At 49.9% G+C, this 11,654-nt stretch overlaps 1 protein-coding gene across 2 annotated transcripts in view; it reads right to left on the reverse strand.

Moving 5' to 3' along the window:
• The window catches only part of LOC144734110 (adapter SH3BGRL-like), a 45,789-nt gene extending 42,100 nt beyond the window's left edge, over positions 1 to 3,689 (reverse strand). For both annotated transcript variants that reach the window (XM_078616172.1, XM_078616171.1), the window contains exon 1: positions 3,296 to 3,689. In XM_078616172.1, coding sequence (XP_078472298.1) covers positions 3,296 to 3,340 — 45 coding nt within the window. In that variant the 5' untranslated portion in view covers positions 3,341 to 3,689. The remainder of the gene's footprint in view (positions 1 to 3,295) is intronic.
• Positions 3,690 to 11,654: the final 7,965 nt, after the last annotated feature.

Raw genomic sequence — 11,654 nt, forward strand, 5'->3', positions numbered from 1 at the left:
GAACTGTTAAACGTTCCTGGGATTTGTATATTCATTGGGCTAAGCAATGAAACTTGCCGGATTATGTATGATACGTAATACGGGGTTGGGAGGGTGAGATCGCGTACATATAAATGCGTGGTTAAACCCGCCACCACCCGACACAGCGAATTAGGAAGGTTAGTAATTTTGTGTTGGACAGTGGGTTTACTTTTGTTTACGTGACAAACCTTACTAATTGGCTGTGTCGGGTGGTGGCGGGTTTAACGACACCTTTATATTAACGCGATATAACCCCCAAAAATCGACCTTTATTATGGATAATATTGGTCGCGAAAGCCTACGTGTCAAACTAGATACGCTGACACATGCAATATCAATTATCTCAAAACGCCTGTTTTTGTTGTTATCTTGCGACTCTGCCCGTGCCCCATGAATATCGATCTGCTCCACGTGCGTCTGCCTGGTGTATTGGGATCTTTCGGCCTCACTGGCCAGAATTTTGGCAAGGACATTCCACCACCACCATCACTTTTCACCCAAGCAACTGGTGGGCACAGAATACGATGTTTCTTGAGCTATCACTCAACAACAAACCGTCGCAATACAAATTAACGATTCGCAATTGAACTGACCCAACAATCCGTTCATTTGACACAATGCGCCTGTTTCACGTGTCCGTCCATCCACGTGAACATTTTATTTAACCCATCCCATCGGTCACACTGCCTTCTGGTAGTGCGTCATTGCAGCAGCATCGCTCCAACACAAACTCTGGGGGCCTCTTTACGACATTCAGTGGTATCATCAGCAGAGTCAGGCTTGCTTGAATCTAAGAGATTGCCAGAGTAGTGGCTTTACTCGATCTTCACTAATCACACATGATGATGCTGATGATATAGAGGCAGCGTATAATCTTATTGGGGCCTGAACTCTGGGCCTCACTGCTTGGAGATTGGCAAATCTACCCGGTGCGCTATTACGCAAAGAATACCTTGAACGCTAATGACATCATGAAGACACTGCTGTTGATAACACCTCCTACATACGACATGCGCTAAGGACCAGACACGCTTGAACATTTGCATTGCTGCTACGCGGCGAACTGTGTGACCAGCGGCCGAGATGTGCCCAGAATACGGCGGTATCTTCCATACCGCCAAACAGGTGTGTGTGTGAGAGAGAGAGAGGGTGAGTGATGGATGGTGAGAGGGGTGGTGTGCCAGAGTGTGTATATGTCTGTGTGTCTATGTGGGGAGCGGTCGTGTTAAGCGGTTAGCGCACTGCGCCTAGGAACCCCGAGTTCAATTCGTGGGCTTTTGATGATTATCAAAACCGGTCGAATGAGTGCCTGGTTCGTTGTGTAAACATCGCTACTGGGGAGACAAAGGCGGCCGGGTTTGGCGTTGGCCACCCACCCCCTCGTGTGCCGTGCCGGCCTTCATAGGTGCTCACTAACAGCACTTGCCGCAACGGATGTGTAAAGTGCTACACGGGGGATCTTTGTCTTTGTGTCTGTGCGAGGAGCGGTAGTGTGAGTAGTTAGCGCACTGTGGGGTTGTTGACGATTATCTGAACCGGTCCTGGACCTCCCCATAGGTCGACTCAGCCTCAAATGAGTCCCTGGTGCGGTGTGTAAACATCGCCACTGGGGAGACAAAGGCGGCCGGGCGTAGTGTTGGCCACACCCACCGCCTTGCCGGCCTCAATGTGTGCTCGGGCACTTTCCCCCCAACAGCTTGCCCAAGGCTCTACGGGTGGGGAGTGGGGTCTTTGTCTCTAATGCGTGAGTGGCAGTGGGCACGGGCTGGAAGGGGTGGACAGGTTTCAAACTGCTGAGCCTCTTTGCTTTGACGTCTCCGCCTGCTCGAATATTGACCCCGCCGTGGGAACGGCAATATCCGACGGGGCTTGAAACACCAACGCAATGTCCACCACGACAAGAACTTGCCACCAATCGTCGTTGTTGCGGGTGGGGGGCGGGTGGGATAATAAGTCTCGTACGTGGGGGATGGGGGGGGGTAATTGAAATGCTTCGCGCCCGCAGGGCCACGGTAAAGTTTGTCACGAAAATAAACTCGCTCGAGAAACTTCCCCCCCCACCACCATCACCACCCCCCGGCACCCCCCGGCACGGCGGGGCTGTCGATGCTAAGTTTAGCTTCGGCCACAGCACACCGACACACAAAGGCAAAGATCCCCCGTGTAGCCTCCAACGGGCTGTCGTGGGCAAGTGGTGCTAGCGTAGCAGAACCTTATGAAGGCGCGGAACGGACAGCCCCACGCCCGAACGCCTTTGTCTCCCCAGTGGCGATGTTTACACACCGCACCAGGTACTCATTTGAGGCTGAGTCGACCTAGGGGAGGCCCAAGACCGGTTAAGATAATCGTCACTGGTGTTGGCCGTGAGCTGGAATCGAACTCAGATCGTCAGGTTCGCAGCGCAGCGCGCTAACCACTACACCACCGCTCCCCTCGTGAATGCATTTGCATGATGGATAAAATGCATGACACACACGCACACGCAAATGCCCCCACATCATTCATGATTCACATATGTGCGGTACATGAACACACACAAAGGTATACATTATATGAGCATGGCACACGTATGCATGGCAAACATGCGTGCGTGACATACACGGCATATACACACGTATGACACACGTATGTTCATATCCCACACGTGAAAACAGAAATTATGCACGTGCATGATATGTGACGCACACATGTATTAGAATCAATGCGCACATGCGTGTGACGCACATGACAAATATACGTGAATCACAAGCACATGCAACATACAACCTGCGTGACCTGTTGATATTACACACGTGTAAAACATGTGTTACACACACATACGACGAAACGTATGAATGATATGACACACACGTGTATGTTGCGCACAAACGCGAACTACATGCATGACACACACATGCACACAAACACGCGCATCACGTGCACACGTATGGCGCACGCATGACGCACGCGTGACACACAACATGCGTGACGCACCGACATCGACGCGTGACACAAACGCACGCCATAACACACGCCAAAACACACGCACACGACACGCGCATGGCACTAACACACTCGACACGCACACTCGCGCAACATGACACGAACACACATGACGCACGCGTAATACACACACAGACGCATGGCACGCAAGCACACGACACATCGGCACCCAACACACACGACGCAAGCACACGCGCGTACCCACACAGGTGCAAATCGTCACGCGAGTTAGACGATCGATCGATCGATCGATCCTTGCTTGGCGTTTGGCTTGACCGGTGCGTGAACTCACCACGGCGGAACCCGCCAGGGCAGCTGTGAACACGCGAATCACCATCGTTGTGTTCCTCCTCCTCTCTCTCTCTTCCTTCTCTCCTCGTCCGCACCTCCTGGCCCAGCCACCGTCTCTCTATCTCCCTCTGTCTCTCTGCTGCTGCTGCTGCTGCTGCCTGATTATCTGTCTCGGGGTGGCAGTTGTCCCCAGAGTTGTACGTGTCTCCTCTGGGTTGTCAGTGTCTCTCACTGTGCGTCTGTGTGTCGTGGGTAGATTTGTGGGGGGGGGGGGCTGGCGAGGTTGACGGGCGGGCGGGAGAGAAGGGGTGGGTGGCCGATGGTTTTTGCTGCTCTCTTGGCAAGGACCACTCAGAGGAGGAGGAGAGGTTGGTGGTGCTGGTGGTGCTTGTCCCACGGAAGGCTAAATAAAGGACCTGCACTGAATCGATTCCGGCAGCAACTGGAAGAGGGGTGATTAGATTCCGTCTGCCGCAGCAGTTTATTTTAGAAAGTTCAGCGACAATTGGACATTGGTGGTTCTGTGTTCAGAGATACAGGAGTTTAATACCGTGTGTGTGTGTTATATGTTTACCGGGTGCGATGTGTAAATGTCGCCACTGGGGAGACAAAGGCGGCCGGGCGTGGTGGTGGCCGCCCACCCATTCGTGTGCCGTGTCGGCCTTCGTAGGTGCTGCTCGCTAACAGCACGTGCCCCAACAGTCTGCCAAGAGGCTAAACGGAGGTCACGTGTAAAGAGACCCTCATTAAAGATGCCGTATGGCCCACAGCATCGTTAGTGTACGTCATTCACGCATGAATGCCTGAGTGAATAATTAACTTAAGGACCATACACTTAGAGTATACGGTTATTTGACTTAAATCAGTAAATAATGAGAGAATAATGTGTAAGTAACACCCCCCCACCCCCAGCGTGACATTTTTTTCTTATATGATGGGATTCGTTTCGTCATTTACAGAGTTGAGCGTTGACGGCTTTAATGGGCCCCGTCGTGTAGATGTGGGAACTACAGACAGTTCCCAGAGGCAAAGTTTTCAGCAGCGAGCACTGGTGACTACACCGTGCTGATGAGTCCTAAGTAGAACAACACCATTCCACAGTTGTCTATTGCTGCTGCTGTTGCAGTCAGTCGGTCACATTCTCCACTGTATTTGTGCTGGTGACCTAGATAGAGGGTGTCCATAAAGTCCATATCTATATATACCATTAGTTTACTAAAATAGGGACTTTATGGACACCCTGTACAAGAGGACCACAATGCACTTGTTTAGGAAGTGCTGGGTGCTTGCACAGTTGGCTGTGTGTTTGACACATTTTGGTTGTCTCATTTGAAACCTGAAGTCCATCGGTAACACCGAGACTCATCGTAACCAGGGGGCAGCGGAGGACATGCATTCTTCAGACCAAAGCTTCCAGAGCTGCAGACGTCAGCTCAGACCACAACCAACAACGGAGTTGTTACGGGAGAGCGAAGCGAGGCTGAGTAAGAAAAGCAGAGGGACACGTGGCTGGCAACTTCGCAGAAAGAGCGAAAGATCAGAGGTGGCGCAACAAGTGTCGGTGACAAAAATCCGAGTCGCAATTGCAGCAATCCCGAGATGGGCAGGCATGTACAATTCGGGAAGGCTTGCGGTAATTGCAGTTGAGGCAAAAGCAGAATTTCGAGGTCCCGAATTAAGGAAAAATGGGTATAATTGGATAAGTGCTTAAACTGAAGGGGCCACATGAAGGGTCGCAGAGAGGGTGCCAGGGAAGCGAAGCTGACGCTCCTTGGCGATGGCACGGGGGAAAGAGCTGGGGACAGGATGCAGCGAGACGGAGCTGAAGGTGCTCACAGCAAGGTGATCGCAGTGGAGGAGATGGCAAATGGAAACGGTAAGAGGGACATAGACCACCATACTACATCAGTGTCCATGCCATATTTAACACGCACACAAAAAATGTTTGTGTAAAAAAAAAAATTCGTGTAAACAGTAAGAGGGACGTAGACCACACTACTACATCAGTGCCCGTGCCATAGTTAACACGCACACACACACAAATATGTTCGTGTAATTTCTTCACTTTTATTAGGGTCACTTTTCTTACATAACCGTCAGAAATTATTCATTTCAATCAACTCGGGAAACAAATATTGCCACTCGTTAAAAGTGGCCATACGGGTCACACGCACTTTTGGGAACGAGTGGCAAAATTGCGAGGGTCTGGAGCATTAAACCGGCCACTCGGGGACGAGGACACATGGTGGCTTACAAGCACTTTGTTGCGGAGTAAAATAACTTATTTTAATGTTACAGACGGCACCAGAGGACACGCGTGCCTCGTCGAAGGTTGAATCGTACAATGTGGTGATGGACGTTATAACTAATACCGTACGGGAATAATATGTCATGGTAAACATTTTTTTAATATCCCATATGCTCAGTCAGGCACGGGAACCCAACCCATGTTTCCCATGTTTTGTGTCTATTTTATCTCACCAGGTAAGGCCCACTGAGCTACAGGAGTTCATCGATTAATACTGGTTGGAACCTCCTGGTTACACCAGCCCACAGGGGATTATTGTGTCCGTCCGTCCGTCGTGCAGAGACGGGCTGGGTGGGGAGGGAGGGGCTGGGTGGGGAGGGGAGGGTGGGGAGGGTGGGACTGTGTGGGGAGGGGAGGGTGGGGAGGGGCTGGGTGGGGAGGGTGGGGATGGGCTGGGTGGGGAGGATGGGGAGGGGCTGGGTAGGGAGGGTGGGGCTGGGTGGGGGGTGGGAGGGGTGGGGCTGGGTGGGGTGGGGCTGGGTGGGGAGGCGCTGATCACTCCGTGGTGCCCTTATAAAACGCAACGTTTAATCTACTCACGCCGGTTTGTGCCCGCCCTCACAGTCGGGCATATTTGCGGAAGATACCACGCCGCCGTTGATCCTGGCCATTGACCGAGCAACCCAACGTTCCTACCAGCTCCCTCCGCAGGAATGTGTTTATCTGGCGGCTTTCAGGGGGGAAGGGTAATAATAGTCACTAATGATCATTAGTGATTATTATTAGTGCTCATTTTTGCACATTCTTGCATTACATTACGTTTTTAGGTGTCGTTATGTTTTTGTGTGTGTTTTAAACATGTGTTTACTATGTGAAAATTACGTCAATAAACATACAAATAGACGAAATTTAATATCGTACTTTTAAAAGTTACTGTATTTACTGTGTACCGAAGTTACCACTCCAATCTCGTAGACTCTGTATCACGTGGCGATGTGTACACGTGCAGTATTTTCATTGTTTAAGTTGTATGTAGTGTATAAGGTATTGGATATTAATATGTGACACTGAAATCAAGCGAAGCTACTTGTGTTCATCACGCGACGTGGTGCCGATTGCCGGACTGGTACAGCCTTTGGAGCGATTCTGCCGGTTTCGCCGGATCGGCCCGAGACGCCGGATAATCGATGATAAACCGAAAACTATTATTACACCCTTTTATTTAACTCACTCTGTCTGTTGATGTTGTCGTTGTTGTTGTATACTCAAATCTTGTAACTCAATTTTAACCCACTTCCCAATGTGATATCGACTGCAAACTTGGTATACTTATGTCATACTGATGACAATACTATATTCTATCATAACAAAAAAACATATACAGTATTTTAAAACATTCTTTTTTCTATGTTATGTTTCGGCTTGGGTCTAATTGTCCACGCTCAACTAACGTTAGCTGTAATTGCCCACAGTCCCTTACGTTATGGCAAGCTTCGGGGCCACTTCCTGGAGTCGTGGAGTTTTCCCATTACTAGCACGGTACATTTCATTAGAGCGTGATTTTAAACAAGTTTTTACAAATATTACTTATTCAGAAGCGACCTGGCCACAAATGCTAGCTCAGCAGAGCGGTTCAATATATCCCTCTGGCCCTCCATGAACTTTCCTGCGTTTAGTTCGTTGTCCTTCCCCCGCACCTCCGTTCATTACGGTTGGCTACGTGCGGTTCTAAAGACGTTAAACGTACCTCCGTGCATAAAGCAGGGGTGGGAAACCTTTTTTCTGCCAAGGGCCATTTGGATATTTATAATAACATCATTCGCGGGTCATGCAAAATTATCAACTTAAAAATGAGCCTGTTATATTTGGTCAAACATTTCATTAACTCACCCCCAATGTGATGGCTGGAACTGCTTCTCTTTGTCGAGGCGTGTGATGGTAGCTGGTATTGATGATGTTGCTGCTACTCGCAACTGCTTTTCCAGGTTTGCTCCTAGATTTATTGAATTTCGAGTCCCGCCTGCGGTTGCCTTGGCAGGGCCACACCAAATGATTTCGCGGACCTCATACGGCCCGCGGGCCGGACGTTCCCCACCCCTGATATAAAGGAATGCGGACACCAAAGACCGTGATAAACTAGTTGACAACATCGTTTAATAATTCGCCTGTCTTCTCATTTGAGGACGACGAAAGACGACAGAGTGTTTGCATACAGCAGGTAAAGCGTGACTAGTCCCACAGTACGGAACGTTTGTAACATAAAGGCTCAAACGCAAAACATTGATAGGTGCACAAGAGGTACCGTGCCATACGTCGTTCCATAAACGTGGCCGTGTAAACACAATTTAAAGATTTGCTTGTGATACCACAACCAACTAAATATATATTATTTTACGAGGTAAGGCCCACAAGCTATATCGTAGCTTTTTGTCAGAAGCGACCTGGCCACAATTGATAGCCCAACGCAGATGGCTTATCATCACGTGGGAATGTCCAGCAGCAGCCACCACATACTCGAGACGCGCATTTCTGAATGTGGTTGGGGGGAGGGGAACCAGAGGACCCGGAGAAACATCGACGCGACCACAGGGAGAGAGACACGCAAACTCCAAATAATACAACAGGCGTCAGGGTCGGGATCGAACCCACGACCTCGCGTGTACCGGGCGAGGGAGTTAACATCTCCTAGCCACCATACGACAATGTGTTTTTGCCACACTGCCCCTTTTATGCCTACCACACGCAACCATGAAGCCTGTTTAGCAATCTGCTTGCGCGTGGCAATCACCGATCAAAGTATTATCCAGGCTGAGACCTGCTTAGCTTCTGAGATCTGATGACGTGCCATAGAATATAAAAGATTGGTAATCACGAAATTGGGCCCGGTGTGTGTCATTTGGCACTGCACATTTAACACATTTCTGCGGAGGGAGCTGGTAGTGACGTTGGGTTGCTCGGTCAATGGCCAGGGTCAACGGCGGCGTGGTGTATTCCGCAAATATGCCCGACTGTGAGGGCGGGCACAAGCGGCGTGAGTAGGTTAAACGTTGAGTTTTATAAGGGCACCACGGGGTGACCAGCCCCTCCCCACCCAGCCCCACCCCTCCCCACCCAGCCCCTCCCCACCCTCCCGACCCAGCCCCTCCCCACCCTCCCCTCTCCACCCAGCCCCACCCCTCCCATTTTTGAATGCACGACGGACGGACGGACACAATAATCCCCTGTGGGCTGGTGGAACCAGGAGGTTCCTACCAGTATAATTCCCACAAACAGACTCTGCAGCAGTGAGCATGTGTGACTACCGTGTGCTGATGCATTCGAGGGAGTTAAACATCTCCTCGCCACCGCGGTGCCCACAGACATTTGGCTTCTCCCCTCCTCAATGCATTCGTAACGACAACAAAAACACATTTGTCAATAACACCGAGGCCTTAAAAATAAAAAAGTACGTAATAGGTGACGTTTCAGGCAATGGCACTTATTCAAAGCAAATAGATAGACCAGAGAGGTAGCAGATTCAGTTTCATAACACGGACTGCTCTCTCTGACAGACGTGGGGAGACAACCGAGTCTCTTGTGCCCCCCCCCACCCCCCCGCAGTGTTCTTCTACCCGAAGAACTTCCGTTGGATTTCCAGAGCTTTACCTCGGAGCTGATGAAGGGACAATTGGTTCCCTTCAGTTTTGAGTGCTGAGTTAAAGGTACGGTGAGGAGTTCAGAATCAGACCCAGGTGTTATTGCTATTATTGTTTTTATTATTAGTGTTTTTAGTATTGTTGTTTTTATTGTTATTGTTGTTGTTTTTATTGTTATTTTTATTGTTTTTATTGTTATTGTTGTTATTATTATTATTATTTTAGTTATTGTTGTTATTATTATTTCAGCCGGTAAGGCCCGTTGGGCTCAAGCAGATCCGTTACGAGGACGACCACAGACGCCCAACGCCGTAAACAGTGGCGGTAGTCATGGCGACGGCTGTAGGGTTAGAGGTCAGAGGTGGGGGTCAGAGTTGGGGATTAGAGTTGGGGGTCAGAGTTGGGGGTCAGAGGTGGGGGTCAGAGTTGGGGGTCAGAGGTGGGGGTCAGAGTTGGGGGTCAGAGTTGGGGGTCAGAGTTGGGGGTTAGAGGTGGGGGTCAGAGGTGGGGGTTAGAGTTGGGGGTTAGAGTTGGGGGTCAGAGTTAGGGGTCAGAGTTGGGGGTCAGAGGTGGGGGTCAGAGTTGAGGGTCAGAGTTGGGGGTTAAAGTTGGGGGTTAGAGCTAGGGATTAGAGTTGGGGGTTAGAGTTGGGGGTCAGAGTTGGTGGTTAGAGTTGGGGGTTAAGGTTCGGGTTTCGGGTTAGGGGTTCTGGTCCAACCCATATGAGACTAGGCTCTAAGGAAAGCTGTCTCGGGTGTGGATCAATCAACTTTAAGGACAGTGCACATTATCAGAGTTATGTTCTTTTGTTTGTATTATGACTGCAGGTATTGCGGTCTATGCAAACATGACTCCTTGTAAAAAGGTGTCAGTTTTGTTGCCAGATAGAAGGGTAAAGAACCAATTATCATAGGGGTTAGGAGTTAGGGTTTCAGACGGCAGTTTCTCAATCCGTGGGTCGCATTGCCACGCATGAAAGCCTTTCGGGAGGCACGCAGACTGCAGCATGGATACCGTGCAGGGGGAAATTTCGAATGTGCGTAGGGTGCATCAGTGGACACGTTGTGGTGACAGAACACACCTATGCACAAACCTGAAACACAACACACACTTCAAGCTCCGACTTGGAGCAAATTCCTTACTCACACAAAACATACTCACACACAACGTGAAACTAATGCCTCAGGAACACACTGATACACAACTTTAAAGAAATGCCTTACCAATACACCACGTGAAACGAATGCCTTTCACAAACACAAACACACACCAATACATGATGCCATGAAAAAAAACGTCGCCTTCCTAACACCGCATTGACTGGAGTGGTGGGCACGTGACCTCTCTGTATGATTGCCTGAGTAACCGGCGTTCTCCATTGGGGAGCTACCGTACCAGCGCGCTTGGCAACCACTGGGCGTTTAGCGCCAGCAGTTAGTTAGGAGGGTTGCCATCTTGGAGTTCGGAGTTCGGGGTGAAGGTTTCAGTTTTTAGGTGATGATTGCGATTCGGGGTGAGGGTTCGGGGCTAGTGACAGACAAGATATCAGGGGCTATAGACAGACGACGAGGTGTCTGGGGCTACTCTGTTGCCCTTGCAGCCACGAGTTAGGGAGGCGAAGCTGAACAGACGACATCTACACGTGCAGAATTCAGCATTAGTGTTATTGAGATTATTATCATGAACATTACTTGCGCTCGCATAGCCAAAAAGTCCTCATCGAGTCTCGAGACTTCTTCTCGGTAGGGCCCTGTACGTTGAACTTCTTTCGCACCTTACCTAGTCGCCAACCGTGCTGATAGGAGGTGCCGGGGTGTGTGGTAAGGACAACAAACTAAAAACGGAAAGCACTTCTGAAGTTGTCGCAGCAGGGAGAGAAATCTTGCGAGGCCTAATCCCAAACGAGTAATTCGCAAGATATTTAAATTTGTTGGAGTCGGTGTGTTTTCATTGCCAATGCGGGTTACGTTGGGGGGTTTTTGTTTTACCATGGGAGGAAACCAGAGAACCCGGAGGGAATCCGTGCCCAGCAGGGGGAGAACATACAAACACCTCCACGTGGAAATGCGCACGAGTTGGGAATCGATTTTTGCCATGAGGCAGCGATGATGGCAGAGCCATAGCGACAGCAGCGATGGCGGCGAATGACTACATCACCTATCCGACGTGCATTCGCTTTGCCACGCATGCGGTTCGACGTTTCGCTCCACGCCCTGGCAGCTTCTTCAGGAACTGCGTCGACACTCCCGGCACATGGGGCGAAACGTCGGGCACCGGTGCCGAACAACCGGCAAACAAAAACACACACACATTGTAAAGCTGGATAGCAGAACTGTTAGTTTTTTTCGGTAAAGTCACGTAGGTAAAAAAATAAAACATAATAACTAAGAGTATGAATCCTTGCAGCCACGAAAGCTTTAAATCTCGAATGGATAGCAGAACCTCGGCTACTGCATTTCTTTTCTTTTCAGCCTCCC

This window comes from Lampetra planeri, chromosome 50 (assembly GCF_965212315.1).
Source record: "Lampetra planeri chromosome 50, kcLamPlan1.2.h2, whole genome shotgun sequence".
Lineage (NCBI taxonomy): Eukaryota > Metazoa > Chordata > Hyperoartia > Petromyzontiformes > Petromyzontidae > Lampetra > Lampetra planeri.